The sequence below is a fragment of the Lepus europaeus genome, chromosome 10 (genome assembly GCF_033115175.1).
Source record: "Lepus europaeus isolate LE1 chromosome 10, mLepTim1.pri, whole genome shotgun sequence".
In the NCBI taxonomy this organism is placed as follows: Eukaryota; Metazoa; Chordata; class Mammalia; order Lagomorpha; family Leporidae; genus Lepus; species Lepus europaeus.
Window position 1 is genome coordinate 63529684 of NC_084836.1, and position 14991 is coordinate 63544674.

Here is a 14991-nt window from a genome sequence, read left to right on the forward strand (position 1 = left end):
GTCTCACCTGGGAGGTAGGCTGGGTCTTGGAGCAAGGGGTACAGTGCTCCCCACAAAACAATGTCAGCTAGAGATTCTGTCTCCTTTGTTAGAGAAAGAAAAAGGTGAACAGGTGAGAAGCTCAGCTTTTTTTCCTCAATATTAATAATACTTTCTAACCTTTACTGAGTACTTACTACATGTCAAAGACTCTGTTAAGCATTTTATATTATCTAGCTCAATCCTCACAATAACTCAATGAGATATTACTAGTACCCCCATCCCATGTGTGAAAAAAATTAAGAATTAGAAAGTTGAAGTGGTTTGTTAATGTTACACTGCTAGAGCTGGTGTTGTAGCTTAGCAAGGTAAGCTGCCACCTGGGATGCAAAAATCTCCTATGGGGACTGGTTTGAAACCTGGCTGCTCCATTTCAAGTTCAGCTCCCTGCTAATGTGCCTGGGAAAGCAGTGAAAGATGGCCCAAGTACTTGGGTCCCTGCACCTACATGGGAGACCTGGAAGAAGCCTGGGCTCCTGGCTTTGGCCTGGCACAGCCTGGGCCATTGCGGCCATTTGGGAGTAAACCAACAGATGAAAGATTTTTCTTGTTTTCTCTGTCCTCCCTCTCTATGTAATTCTGCCTTTCAAATAAATAAAAATTTAAATAAAAAATGTTATACGGCTAGTAAGTGGCAGCGCTAAGGCTTTGTTTTTGTTTTGTTTTGAAGATTTATTTTATCTATTTCAAAGGAAGATCAACAGAGAGATATCTTCCATCCATCTTCTAAATGGCTGGAACAGCCAGGGCTGGGCCAGGCCAAACCCAAGAGCCAGAACCCCATCCTGGTCTCTCACGTGGGTACAGGTTGGGCCATCTTCCACTGCCTTCCCAGGCACATTAGCAAGGAGCTGGATCAGAAGCAGAGCAGCCACTCAAACCAGACTTGGAAATGGAGTGCTATACGTCACAAGGGGCAGCCTGAGCCACTGCAGCACAATGCCAGCCTCGGTGCTGCGGACTGAACATTCTAAATAATCATTAATCATCTCCATCTGCAGCATTTGCAATCCCCATCTCCAAGTCAACTCACCCCAGCCAGGAAAGGACTGTTCTGCCGACTTAAGCTCTGGTCAATATGAGTCAGGGCTCTCCGGACTGGGCCAAGAACATCTTCCCCCTTCTTGCCTTGGACCACTAAATAGTACAGGGCAGCAGACAAAACTGGCTAAAACGCAGGGGACATGGGTCAGGACGGCCATGCCGAGCAAGGACCTGCCTGCCATCCCCCATGCTTCAGCCCCACCTGCAGCTCTGTGGCTTCCCATTCCAGCCACTGGTTGGTGAGGTCATCTTGCTCCCAGCCAGACAACAGAAAGAAGTATCTGCCCAGGGAGACAGCAACCAAAGACACAATTAGAGGAGCCCCGTCTGTCTAGCCCATTTCTCACGCCTCAGTGAAATGACGATTGCAAATAAGGCCACAAAAAAGACAGCGAGGCCTGCTTTGGTTCATCCATCTCCCCACACCACAGGACCAATACTGACCGGCAGATTGCACTAGTGGAGAAGAGGTAGTTGCCACCATCCAGTTGCAAGGCAGGGACCTTAGGCTGGGCCAGGAACGGGACCACACACTCTGATGCAGGAAAGGAAAATGGGTGAAAAACAGGACAGGAAAAAAAAAAAAAATGTTATCAACTTGAACAATCCTGCATTGTTCAGGGAAGGGAGATGGGCAGTCTCAACGTGGAGGTTCCAGGATAGGACCACCGAAAGGGGGCGGGTCTAGAATGAGCTGGAGAGACCAGCAGGTGTTCGGCCAACACTGGCAGCTGGCAACAACAGATGGGGATTGCAGAGAGGAGCTGGTGGCGTTGGGGCAGTGCTGCAGCCCAGAACGGGAACAACTAAAAGAAACTAGGATATGGGAAGCATGAACGGAAATCACGCTGGTAGAAAGAAATTGGAGGATTGACAAGAGAATCGTTCAAAAGCCACCCAGACACTGGCCTGGAGAGAGAAAAGGTAAACAGAAAGAAGTGTGCGGGTGCTTTCGGCGGGAGGGAGGCATCTTTTAAGAATGGCGAAGGGTGTCTGAGAAGTGGGATGGTTTCATAGACACGGGGGAAGGGTTGGGAAGGGGAGACCGGCTTTTGGGGAGTAAGGCGGGGTTTGGAAGACAAAAATGGACAGGCTAGAAATGAAGGGTGCGCTGAGATCAAGGGAACAGAACCGGGGTGGGGTGGGGGGGACCGGAGGTTTGGGGACGACTTCTGCAGGGTGTCAGACGTGTTCCGGTCCCGCCCCCCTCATTCACCACCACCCCCAGTACCAGCACCAGTACCTTCGGGGCCTACGGTGCTGATGAGCAGCTCTGCTCGGCCCCGGGCCTTCCCGGCCGCTGCCAGCACCGGCAGGCTTCCAGGCGAGCCCGGACTCACGAACAACCTCATTTCGCCGTGCACCCCACGCTGATGCAACCGGAACCGGCCTCCCGCCTTTAAGTTGAGCGGCCGCCGCGAAGCCCGCCGGGAAATGCAGTTCTGTATTAGGCCGAGGCTCTCGCCGCGCTCCCGGAAAGTAGACTATTTCTCCCATCATGCAACACTGGCGCACAGGAAGCGACCATAGAGACGGAGAGACTGCACACGCGGTACTAGAGCGGCGCGCTCTTGGTGCCGGGCTCGGGCGCGGAGGGGGCTCTGCGAGTGTATCCTCTGGTCCTCGGGGCTGTGACAGAAACCGTGGCCGGTTCTCGTCCTGTCGATGTGGAGGATGAAGTGGCCAAGTCATAATAGCAGCTACTCGTAATGGCCAGCTCTCGTTTTTAGGGATCTGAATATTTTATTTTATTTGAGAGGTAGAGAGAAAAGGGCAGGGGGGCGGGAGCGGAGGAGAGATCGCCCATCCGCTGATTCACTCTCCAGATTCCTGCAACAGCTGCGGCTGGGTCAGGCTGAAGCCAGGAGCCAGGGACTGCGTCCAGGTCTCCCTCGTGAGTGAGAGACCCAACTACTTGAGACACCACCAGCAGTCCCCAGGGTGCGCAGTCGTAGGAAGCTGAGCTGGGACTCCAGCCTAGGCAGTGGTGCGGCATCCGGAGACTTTACCACTAGGTCTGATGCCCGCCCCCAGAGTTTCAGAAGAGTTATTATGATCTTACTTTAGCAACAAACTGGAGGTTAGTGTGGGTATCCCAGCAACAAAGAAGAATGTGGCTAGTTAAAATACTGATTTATCAGCAATCTGTAGGTCTACACTGTTACAGCTAGACAATCTCATCGAAGGGAAGAGAGAAATCTGAAGGGAAAATGTCCAATGGAGGCAAGGTTAGAAGGCTAAGTGTTTGGCAACAAGTATGTTATGCCAGGAAACACAGAAATTGAGAAAGGACCCTTATTCATCTTTGTATCCCTTTAAGAATTAATACCTAATAGTATTATGAGCTGGGATTGTTCTAAGCACTTTACATATATTAATTCATTTAATTTGCAAAAACCTCTACGAAAGTTCTGAGTATTTTTCTTTCAGTGGAAAATACCTTTTAATTAAAATTTTAATGAAGATTTTTTATTTATTTGAAATACAGAGTTAGAGAAAGAGGTAGAGACAGAGAGAGGGGTCTTCCATCCGCTGGTTCACTCTCAACATGGCCGCAACAGTCGGTGCTGGGCCGATCCAAAGCTGGGAGCCTGGAGCTTCTCCTGGGTCTCCCATTACTGGTATAGGGGCCCAAGGAGTTGGGCCATCTTCTACTGCTTTTCCTAGGCCGTTAACAGAGAGCTGGATCAGAAGAGGAGCAGCTGGGACATGAAACGCCACCCATATGGGATGCCGGCACTGCAGGCAGATGCTTAACCTACTAGCCACAGCATGAGCCCCAAATAAATCTTTTTTTAAAATGGAGGGGCCGGAGCTGTGGCATAGTAGGTTAAGCTTCTGCCTGCGGCACCGGCATCCCATATGGGCACTGGTTCATGTCCCGGCTGCTCCACTTCTGATCCAACTCTCTGCTAATAGCCTAGGAAAAGCAGCCAAAGATGGCCCAACTCCTTGGGCCCCTGCCACCCACATGGGAGACCCGGAAGAAGTCTGGCTCCTGGTACAGCCCCAGCCGTTGTGGCTATCTGATAGTGAACCAGCAAGTGGAAGATCTCCCCACCCCCGAAACTCTTTCAGACAAATAAATAGTTCTTAAGAAAAAAATGATATGGGGTACTACCTTAGCAGCACACACAGACTTCCGGGAAGTCAGAAAAGAATGCCCTTTAAAGTGTGATGAAAGGGGGTCAGACCTTTCAGCTGAGATCTGATGAGTAGGTGAGGTGGAAATTGGAATGAATGGAGAGGAGAAATGGTTCAGGCAGAGTAGACAATGTGTGCAAAGGATCAGGGATCTCCACGCACCTCAGGAGCGTGAGGGATCGTGTAAGGCTGTAGCGTGGAGTTTGTGGTGGGGAGCGTGAAAGGCCTAAGCTAGAAGGGGAGCATCTCTGTCAGTCATACTGTAGAACTTGGATCTTATTCTGAGGACAATGAGGAACCTTTAAAAAGTATAAGTCAGAGGAGTGCAAGATGTATTGTGTTTAGAAAGATCACCTGGCTGTCGTGCCAGGCATGGACTGGAGAGAAGCTAAACTATAAGAAAACAAGTTAGGAGGTTACCATCCATCTAAAGAGGTAGAGCTACTGGGATTTAAAAAAAAAAAAAAAAAAGTAGGGGCCCAGCTCTGTGGTGTAGGGGGTAAAGTTGCTGCCTGCGTTGCCAGCATCCTATATGGGTGCCGGTTCCAGTTCTGGCTACTCCACTTCTGATCCAGCTCTCTGCTATGACTTGGGAAAGCAGTAGAAGATGGCCCAAGTTCTTGGGCCTCTGCACCCACATGAGAGTCCTGGATAAAGCTCCTGGCTCCTGGCTTTGGATCAGCTAAGCCTGCCATTGCAGCCATTTGGGGAGTGAACCAGTGGATAAAAGACCTCTCTCTCTCTCTCTCTGTCTCTCTCTGTAACTTTGCCTTTCAAACAAAATAAATCTTTTTTTAAAAGCCATAAATATTATTTATATATATAAATTCTTGCATATGAAGAAATTAAGTCACTCACCCATATTTCTGTTTAACTCACTCAGGGAAAAGAGAATCCACTCCTCATTAAGACCCTTTGACTGCAAGCTTCAATCACAATCTCGCCCTTATCTTTGGAAGCAGAGTGGCTGCCTCTATGTATTTGAAAGCCACCTGTGGGTTTTCCCTTCTGAGATTCCTTTTCTCTACCTCAGGAGCAGCAACTCACAACTATTTATACTCCTTTTCCCTGCAATAATTAGAGGGATGAAGGTGGAAGAGTGGTCCTTGCACCCAGATTTTGCCTCACTCATGAGATAATTGCTAAGGTTTTCAGCACTGTCTGCCCAGTGTTGAACACTTACTGCATGGATGAGTGTTTGGCTGAGCTTTCGTCTCAGCAGTGTAGACCCTGTTGGGACCCTACATGCTTATCACAGTGTCTGGTTCAAGTCCCAGCTCCACTTCCGATTTAGCTTCTTGCTAATGTACATTCTGGGAGGCAGAAGGTGATGGCTCAAGTATTTGGGTCCCTGCCACCCCTGTGGGAGGCCAAGATTGAGTTCTGGGCTCCTCGCTTCGGCATGGCCCAGCTCCAGCTATTGTAATTTGGGCAGCGTATCAGTTCTGTCTCTCTCTTTGTCTCCCTGCCTTTCAAATGAATAATTAAGAAGAAAAAGTAGGGGCAGGCTTTTGGTGCAGCTGCAAATCACTACTTGGGACACCCACATCCCCTATCAGGGTGCCTAGGTTGTGCCCTGGCTCTGCTTTCCGTTGAAGCTTCTTGGATCCCTGCCATCCACACAAAACTCCTGGATCGAGTTCCTGCCTCCTGGCTTCAACCTGGCCCAGTCCTCGCTATTGTGGACATTTAGGGAGATCTGTCTCTCTCAGCCTCTTTTCCTTTCAAATAGCAAAGGTTAATGGAAAGGAGACAATAAAGAGAAGCTAAAGTGTAGAAGCAATAGCTTTGGAGAAGGCAGAAGAGGATGGGACCGAAGCTCTTAACAAACACCAGCCGAGTGAAGAATGGACCAAGTTAGTCATTTCTCTGGAAGTGGGAAAGAGGGTTGAGAGGAAACGTTGACATATGTTGGCAGTAGAACAAACGAAGAAAGATCTGAGGCAGAAACCTGGCGCTGGCCACCCAGCCCTCAGGTCACGTGTCCCGGAGGAGAACTGGCCCTGTGCTATCACAGGGGAGGAATCCTCCCTACCAGACCCGAACACTGTGCAGTGGAGAACCTCAGAGAAGGGGAACAGAAACATGCTCAGAAAGGGTGGATTTTAAAATGCTGTCTCCTCCCTCTCCTTTTCTCAAATGCGGAAATATTTTTTAGATTATTGGATTGAAGCCCTGCCTCCCCATTCCAGCTTCCTGCTAATGTACATGCTGGGAGGCAGCAGGTTACTCCTCAAGTGGATGGATGGGTCCCTTCCACCCACTGGGACACCTGGATTGAATTCCCAGCTCCCAGCTTCAACCTGATCCACACCTGGCCCTTGCAGATTTTGGGGGGAGTGAACCAGCAAATGGGGGCACTCCCCCTCTCTTTCTCTCTTAGATAAATATAAATAATAACTATTAAAGTGCCGGCAATCCAGGGGTGATCAGTTCCCACCTTCCACCAGGGAGAAGCTGACATCAGTCCCTCATCTACCTGTCATAGCATCTTGTACAACTACAGTATTCATTCAGTTACAATCCCTAAGTCTAGTATCCTTAGTTAAGGTGAGGTCCATCTGCCTTCCACTCCAAGAGGGCTCATTCCCCTCGCTGAGCTGCAGGGCCTGACACGGCTCCTTGCATCCAGGGAGCACTCAGCCAGTCCCCATAAGAGCGTGGATGAAGGAGCTCATACACTGCAAGGGCTGTATCCACGCAGGTGTACAGAATGAGGGCAAGGTTTCTCAGCTCCCCAAAACACGCCCTGGGCTGGGAAGACGGAGGTGCGTCAACACCTCTGTTTCTCCCAGCCACTTTCTCTTTCTCTCTGACTTGGTCTTACTGTGTCTTTGGCTCTGCCTCTCAGAGAGTGCACAGGAAGCACGCAGCTTTAGGTCTGAGGTGTTCGGTAACGGAAACAGTGATGCCTGTGCAAATTGAATGCGAGGCTTGCAAACCTCCTCTTCGTCATCGTGTCCTGCCTCTCTTGCTGTGGCTCCCTCTCAGCCCTGACTCTGTCTCTTCCTCTCCTTCCTGTGGCCACTGCAAGACTCACACCTGCACCCAGGACCCGTGCTCCTGCCCCTGGATCTTCTGAGGGGCCCCACAAGGTACTTGGAGGAACATTACCAAGCTAGGCCTTGTCCTCTGATTTCCTGCTGTGCTGGCCACACAGCCCTGCTGACCACATCCTCCCACACCTCACTTATATACTTCCTCATAGACAGGAGTCCTCAGCCCCCAAAACCTACCCTGACCCCTCTCCCACACCCCCCCGCTTTACCCTCACCTCTTACCCCGGGCTGCCGTCCTCGCCCTCCTGACACTGCTCACAGCCCCATGTCCCTCTACCTAAAGGCAGTCAGCCCTGCACCCTTCTGGATCTCCAACACCTCCTTTTTCTCACAGGTGGCAGCACTGGCCACAATGCTGTCTGGCCGGTGGTGGCCAAGTACCTGGGGCAGCCTAGGGCTGGGGCCCCGAAGCTCTTCCCAGAGGTCCCAGCTCTGTGCCCTCTATGCCTTTACTTACACTGGGGCAGATGGCCGGCAGGTGTCTCTGGCTGAAGGGGACAGGTTCCTGCTACTTCGAAAGACCAACTCGGACTGGTGGCTGGCCAGGCGCCTGGGAGCACCCGCCACTTCCAGACCCGTCTTTGTGCCAGCTGCCTATGTGACAGAGGAACCCATGCCTTCCAGGAGCCCAACTACCACTACCCCCAGCCAATCCCTCTGGACTCCTGGTGGTGAGTAAGCCCTAGGCTGTCCCCTGTCACCTTCCCCCAACCCTGGCTGCTGGGAGGCTCCCTCTCTCCCAAGCTCCCGCTGATCCCTTCTCTTATTTCCCCTGATCCCTATCATGCTGTCCTCATCCCATTGCCTCTCCTGGTCCCAAGTCTGCCAAATCTCATGTCACTTTCCACAGCCTCCCTCTGCTTTCCTTGACTTCCAGGATGGGGGACCCAGCCAAGATGGTGCGTCTGATCACCTGCCCCCTCCCCCCACTATCCTGGTCCTTCTATTTCCAGGGCCTAAGTTGTTCAGTGGCTCCCTGGAGGAATTGCAGCTGTCCCAGGCATCCCCAAGCACAGCCCAGGCGACATCTGAGCAGCCTCCTCCCCTTCCCCCCAAAATGTATAGAAGTGTCAGTGTTGCCAATTTGAGGTCCAGGCCCGGGAAGCCCTTCCGGGAAGGATCCAGTGGAAGATCTTTCTCCCAGGAAGACTTGCTGACCACGGCCAAGGCCAGCACGGTGAGTCACCGCTCTTCTTAAGGAGCACGGCAAGGCGGGCACTGCTAGCCCCGGTTCTGTGCCCAGTGGCCAACAGGACAGATGGCAGCCCTGCCCTCAAGGGACACACACTAGTGAGATGGCCCTGGTACAGTTAAGTGCCACAAAAGAGGCTGAGATGATGAGGGAAGGTGCCTGAGGTGAACGGCTTTCAGCAGGATGGAGAGTGGGAGGAGGAAGCAGCCGCCGAATCAGGAGCGGAGAAGGGGCAGCAAGTAGCCAAGGCCCTGAGGGGACAGGAAGCCTGGCCCAATAGCACTGAAAGAAGCCCCTTCTTCCCGACTCCCGGGCCAGGGCAGGGTCTGTCCGCACCAGCAAGTCCTCTTAGGAGAGGGAGCCGCCTGCCTCGGCCTCTCCCCTCCCACTTTCTCAGCAGTGGGAGGGAAACAGCCCCTCCTCCCTCTCACTCCCGCAGCTAGGATCTCTGATCCCTCTCCCGCTCTCGCCCTCTTTCACCCTGCAGGATGTGAGGGTGGGGCGCTCCCCTCACCCCCCCACAAACAGTCTGTTCCCCTTTCCTGCGGCCCTGGGGTGGGGGTGGGGTGGGGGCGGAGGGAAGTTGGCAACAGGAAGTGAGGAGAAAAGCAAAGAAGACCGTGAGGGAGAGAATTTTAAAAAAGCAGCCTGGGACTGGGGCTTCTCCACCAGTCCTGGGTCACCCCAGCCGGGAGCTGGTGGTGAGAAAATGGTGGTGGGGGGAGAGGAGGGCGTAAGGAGGGGGAACCGGAGGAGGGGCGAGGCCAAATAACCACCCCCTTCTTCGCGCTCTCCTGGCAGGCAGGACCCCAGCCCCTCATGTCAGAGCCCCCTGTGTACTGTAACCTGGTGGCGCTCCGCCGCTGTCCCCGGTCCCCGCCGCCAGGCCCTGCTTGTGCCCCGCTGCAGAGACTGGATGTCTGGGAGCAGCACCTGGACCCCGACTCCGGACGCTGCTTCTACGTAAACTCGCAGACCGGCTGCAAGTCCTGGAAGCCCCCTCGCCGCCGGCGCCCGCCAGAGACGGTGAGACCCTGCCTTCCTGCTCGCCCCAAGTCCCTTCAGGGCCCACAAAGTACTGTGCACCCTCTCACAGGCAGATTGTGGGGAGGGAGCCAGGAGCCGGTTGACAGGGCGCCCGGATGTGTACGAAGCTATATCTCCCCCTCCCCTGACCCAGAATCCTGGCTTCATGGAGGGGACGGAGCCCCTGAATAGAGAAAACGGGGTCCTGCAACCTGAGGCAAAGGGCACGGGATCTGACATAGGGACCCCAGAACTGCTTGACCCACAGGTGAGATGCCTCCTGCTTCCCAATGGGCTGGCAAAAAGCCAGCCTTTTAATGACTTTCCTGGGCAAGACCTCTGTAACCCCCCACACCCCCTACTCTCACCCACATCCGGAGCCCTCTTCCCCTCCAGCCGGGGCCTCAGCTGGAAAGTTCCTCCACCTGCTCTCCAATCCCCTTCCCCAGGGTTCACCCCGCCCCTGCCAGCGCACCTCCCAGCTCCAGCAGCCTCCCGCCTCGCAGCCCCCTCGACCTATGCCGCAGCTCCTGGAGGACCCCCACGTGAGTTTCCCGTTTCCCTGTCAATGTCAACGTCTTACCTCCCTGCCCTACTCCCCAAATTTTGCTCCTCAAAAATATCTCCCTCTTTCCGAGTACCCTCATTTTACCCAGCCCTCCCGGCCCTAACTTTAAGGGAACTCAATCCTAGGAGAAAAAAGACCCTGCAGGGAGAGGCGTGGTCGCCGTGGGGGGCACAGGGTGACTGAGGGACACCGCTCTTTCCCCTCTCGTTCCCAGGAGGTGGAAAAATCAGGCCTACTCAACATGACCAAGATTGCCCAGGGCGGACGCAAGCTCAGGTGAGGAGCGGCGGGAAGAGAGCAGGGGCCTGGGCTGGGTGCTCCGGGGTGCAGCGGGGTGAAGGGACAGCGCGCTGCCGGGCTACTTGTAGTCTGACCTTCGCACTGCCGCCACTGCCCCTGACCCGCAGGAAGAACTGGGGACCGTCTTGGGTGGTGTTAGCGGGCAACAGCCTAGTGTTCTACCGAGAGCCACCGCCGACTGCGCCCTCCGCGGGCTGGGTGAGTGTGCGGGAGGGGACGCAGCTGCTTTCCGCTCCGCGGGGTGGAGGCGCCCGCGCGGTGTGGAGCAAGTTGAAGGAGTGAGGACGCCTCCCACCTCACAGCCATCAGGTGAGAGCGAAGCGTTAAGGGAAACAGCGCCCGAGCTTCAGTTTCCCCCATCCCGATTGCCAGGGGCCAGCGGGCAGCCGGCCCGAAAGCAGTGTGGACCTGCGCGGGGCGGCCCTGGCGCACGGCCGCCACCTGTCCAGCCGCCGCAACGTCCTGCACGTGAGTGCCCTCCCGCGCGTCCCCGCAGCCGCGCCTGTCTCCCCGCGTCTTGCTGCTCGCCGCCGACCCTAGCCTTTTCCCCACCCGCCCCTCAGATCCGCACTGTTCCTGGCCACGAGTTCTTGCTGCAGTCGGACCAGGAGAGCGAGCTGCGCGCCTGGCACCGCGCGCTGCGCGCAGTCATCGAGCGGCTGGTGAGATGCGTGGGGGACGCGAGCGGGAAGGGCCAGGCTGGGTCCCAGGGAGTCAGGGAGGAACAACAGGAGTCAGGACGGAAGGGGGCAGGGCGTAGAGCGCTGGCTAGGGTGCGGTGGGCCTCGGGGCCCCGGCAGCCGGTTAAGGGTCTCCTTGCCTCAAGCGAGGGGGTGCAGATTTCTCCTCTCTCTTCCTACTTCCTATACGATCCACTCTGCCCGCGCGTCTGCCCGGGTCTAGGATCGGGAGAATCCCCTGGAGCTGCGTCTGTCCGGCTCGGGCCCGGCGGAGCTGGGGGAGCTGAGCGCCGGGGAGGACGACGAAGAGGAGTCGGAGCCCGTGTCCAAGCCGCTGCTGCGCCTCAGCGGCCGCCGGAGCTCCAGTAGGAGGCGGGCCGGGCAGGGCGGGGCCTGGAGCGGGCGGCCAGGCTGCTGTGGGCACTTACTCTGCCTGCCTCTCCGCCGCAGGTCGGTGTCCTGAAGGCGCTGAGCAGAACCGAGTGCGCAACAAGCTAAAGCGGCTCATAGCCAAGAGACCGCCTTTGCAAAGCCTGCAGGAGCGGGGACTGCTCCGAGGTGAGCTGGGCTGTGCCTGCTGGACTAACTGCTCCTTCGTGCTTGCCTGATTTTGCAGGCATCAGCCCATTGCGTGGATGGGAGCGTGGCAGCGCGGCTCAGAACTGCTGCCCTTCCCAGAGCTGGCTCAGAGTTTCCTGAGAATATCACTTTTCCCACTACTTGGGAGGGTTTAGGGGCCGGGGAGTTGAACCTCCTTGCCTGGGCCTGGCACAGCGGCAGGAAGGCCAGCCCCACGTGGGAGAAGGGCTGAGAAGGGCTTCCTGGAGTGACTGCTGGCCCTGGCGTCCCACCTCCTACTGTTCCTCCCCAGACCAGGTGTTTGGCTGCCAGCTGGAGTCACTGTGCCAGAGGGAAGGCGACACCGTACCCAGCTTTGTGCGGCTCTGCATTGCTACTGTGGATAAAAGAGGTCATTTCTCCAGACGCCCCAGTAGCTCCCCTTCCACAGGCCAAGACCTGCAGCTCTCCACCTCCTCCTGCCTGGTCTTCCTCCTGCCCTCCCCTCTCCCCGCTCAGATCCTCAGGGGCCCTGCCCCACCCACACCTGAGCACAGGTGCCCCTGTCTGCTCCCTGCCTCCTCTCCTAGGTCTGGATGTGGATGGCATCTACCGGGTGAGCGGGAACTTGGCTGTGGTCCAGAAACTCCGCTTCCTGGTGGACAGAGGTGAGAAGGCTTGGGGCGGGTGGTGGTGCTAAGAATGGCCCGTCTCAGAGCCATGTGCAGCTCCAGCTGAGGGGGCTGGCGGGACTGGGAGGGTTTCGGGCTGGAACCCCACGTCTGAGCTTCTGATCTCTCCTCACCCATGTTGCAGAGCGGGCCGTCACCTCCGACGGGAGGTACGTGTTCCCAGAACAGCCAGGACAAGGTACTTACTTGGAAGCCCCCCCCCGCCCCCGCCGCCTCCTGTATTTTCCCTGCTCCCCGGATTCCCCCACGTGCCGCTCCTGGGGGTGGGGTCCTCATCCCCACCTTTGCCGGCTTTCCCGGTCCCTCTCCTCCCAGAAGGGCGACTGGATTTGGACAGTGCTGAGTGGGAAGACATCCATGTGGTCACCGGAGCTCTCAAGCTCTTCCTCCGGGAGTTGCCCCAGCCTCTGGTGCCCCCCACGCTGCTGCCCCATTTCCGTGCTGCCCTTGGTAAGAGTTGGAAGCTTGGCGCGTCACACCCTCATTGGGGCGAGCATGGACGTTCCCTTCCGCGCTCTGTCCCATTCTGACACAGAGAATAACTCTGGACTCAGGTGCCACCTCCAGTTGTCGTTTGTGTGGCATGTTTAGAGGACAGAATTGACTCCTGAGGCTACAGAAGGGTTACATGAAAAAGAAAGCTGTGATAGAGGAATGATGCCTTTCCCAGGCGTGAGGGAGAGTGGTGAATTGACCCACCCTGTTCTAGCACTTTCCCTAACCTCACTCCCATGCTGTCTTTGCTCTCTCTCTCTCTCTGTGTGTTTAGCACTCTCCGAATCAGAGCAGCGCCTCTCTCAAATACAAGAATTAATAGGCTCAATGCCGAAGCCCAACCATGATACTCTGCGGTACCTCCTGGAGCATTTATGCAGGTCAGGGAGACTGAACAACTTCGTTTATGCTGGGCAGGGTGGAGGGGGGTGTGCGGCAGGAAGTCTGTTCAGGTGGGGTGAAGGTAGGGAAGTGTAAGGCACAGGTCGGGGAGATAGTAGGCACTTAAAAAAAAATCATGGGAATCAGGCGAAGGCATGTGGCGCAGTTAAGGTGCCGCTTGGGACACCCACGTCCACCTCATCAGAGAGCCTGGGTTTTAGGCCCAGCTTTACTTCCATTCCAGCTTCCCACTAGTGCATACTCTGAATATCGGCAGATGATGGCGCAAGTCCTTGGAGCCCTGCCGCCCACATGGAAGACAAGGATGGCGTTTCAGGCTCCAGGCTTTGGCCTGGCCCAGCCCCAACTTTTATAGACATGTGGAGAGTGAACCAGCAGAGGGAAGAGCACTCTCTGCATGTCCTTCCATCTGTCTCTCTGCCTTTCAAATAAATGAAAACAATTTTCATGGAAAAAAGAAATTAAATGATATTTATGTGTTACAAAATTTTTTTTGATGCACAGGTTTGGTTTTGTTTTAATATTTATTTATTTGAAAGACAAAGTTACTGAGAGAGAGAAAAAGAGGTGGAGAAAGAGAGACAGACAGACAGACAGAGATCTTCTATTCACTGGTTCACTCTGCAAATGGCCACAATGACCAGGGCTGGGCCAGGCCAAAGCCAAGAGCCAGGAGCTGGGAGCTTCATCCGGGTCTCCCATGTCGGTGTAAGTGCCCAAGCACTTGGGCCATCTTTTACTACTTTTTCTCAGAAAACTAGCAGAGAGTTGGATTGGAGTGGAGAAGCCAGGACATGAACTGGTACCCATATGGGACGCCAACACTGCAGGTAGCAGCTTAACTTGCTGCACCACAGCACCAGGCCCCCACTCAATGCACAGATATTTGTTAATAACAGATTTTTCATCAGTTTTTGAAGGCCCCTCCTATTACCAGGGTCGAAGCCTTTGGAAAGTTAACATCAAATGGGGGAAGGAGGCAACAAGCCCAGGGATGCTGTGAGAGAAGCAAGGGAAATCTCACCTCTTCCTTCCCTCTGCCTCGGTCTCCCGCTGGGGTGGGAGTGATGGCACGTCTGCAGAAAGGGGATGGTCATTTGAATCACAGCGTGTGAGATTGCAGGCAAGGAGGACTGTAGGGACTGTCCCTAAAGCTGGGAAGCAGCAGCCGGACCCCAGGCTGGACCCTCAGGTTGTATCCTGAACGTGTCTCCCCTGGTCCATCCTCACGGCCTCTTGGGGGGCTCCCTCCGTGGTTCCTTCAGCCACCACGTGGAGGGGTCCCAGAGTGAAGTCTTGCTTGGCCAACCCTCCTAAGGCTTGGATCGCCTTGAGTGGCAAGCTGCTGCCTCACATCCCCTTCCCTTGGCCTGTGTCCACAGGGTGATAGCACACTCAGATAAGAACCGCATGACCCCCCACAACCTGGGAATTGTGTTTGGACCCACCCTGTTTCGGCCGGAGCAGGAGACGTCGGATCCAGCAGTCCACGCCCTCTATCCGGGGCAGGTAGTGCAGCTGATGCTCACCGACTTCGCCAGCCTCTTCCCCTGACCAGGCAAGGAAGGGAGCAGCTGTCCGTTGGTCACCCTTTGGTGGTGGTGGCAGGGTGTTCTGAGATCGTCGCTTCGAATCCTGTTTCCTGAATGACTATGTGAGAGGAGAGGCTGGGAAGGGGTGAGGGAGCTGCGCGGCAGGGCCTGGGAGAGCCAGCCACACCTCTTGTTCCCTGTGCCACCTTCCCCAAGATAACACGTAAAGCAGCACAGAGCGGCACTCTCTCTGGTGCAGT

At 55.2% G+C, this 14991-nt stretch overlaps 2 protein-coding genes across 3 annotated transcripts in view; one reads left to right on the plus strand and one right to left on the minus strand.

The window, feature by feature from the left end:
• MARS1 (methionyl-tRNA synthetase 1) overlaps nucleotides 1-2469 on the minus strand; it is a 19088-nt gene extending 16619 nt beyond the window's left edge. Inside the window, exons 1-5 of one of the 2 annotated variants that reach the window (XM_062203370.1) lie at nucleotides 2327-2469; nucleotides 1528-1618; nucleotides 1286-1364; nucleotides 1073-1207; nucleotides 8-83 (exon numbers count right to left, since the gene is read on the minus strand). In XM_062203370.1, coding sequence (XP_062059354.1) covers nucleotides 8-83; nucleotides 1073-1207; nucleotides 1286-1364; nucleotides 1528-1618; nucleotides 2327-2435 — 490 coding nt within the window. In that variant the 5' untranslated portion in view covers nucleotides 2436-2469. The remainder of the gene's footprint in view (nucleotides 1-7; nucleotides 84-1072; nucleotides 1208-1285; nucleotides 1365-1527; nucleotides 1619-2326) is intronic. The other variant, XM_062203371.1, reaches the window with a different exon arrangement.
• ARHGAP9 (Rho GTPase activating protein 9) lies at nucleotides 1806-14964 on the plus strand. The gene is made up of 18 exons (XM_062203372.1): nucleotides 1806-2007; nucleotides 7621-7957; nucleotides 8240-8463; nucleotides 9280-9504; nucleotides 9659-9772; nucleotides 9954-10049; nucleotides 10287-10348; nucleotides 10480-10570; nucleotides 10745-10840; nucleotides 10936-11034; nucleotides 11276-11417; nucleotides 11503-11610; nucleotides 11924-12022; nucleotides 12201-12278; nucleotides 12427-12480; nucleotides 12618-12752; nucleotides 13072-13177; nucleotides 14582-14964. Exons 2-18 carry the CDS (start codon nucleotides 7639-7641, stop codon nucleotides 14751-14753), a joined length of 2220 nt encoding a protein of 739 aa, XP_062059356.1. The 5' UTR covers nucleotides 1806-2007; nucleotides 7621-7638; the 3' UTR covers nucleotides 14754-14964.
• Nucleotides 14965-14991: the final 27 nt, after the last annotated feature.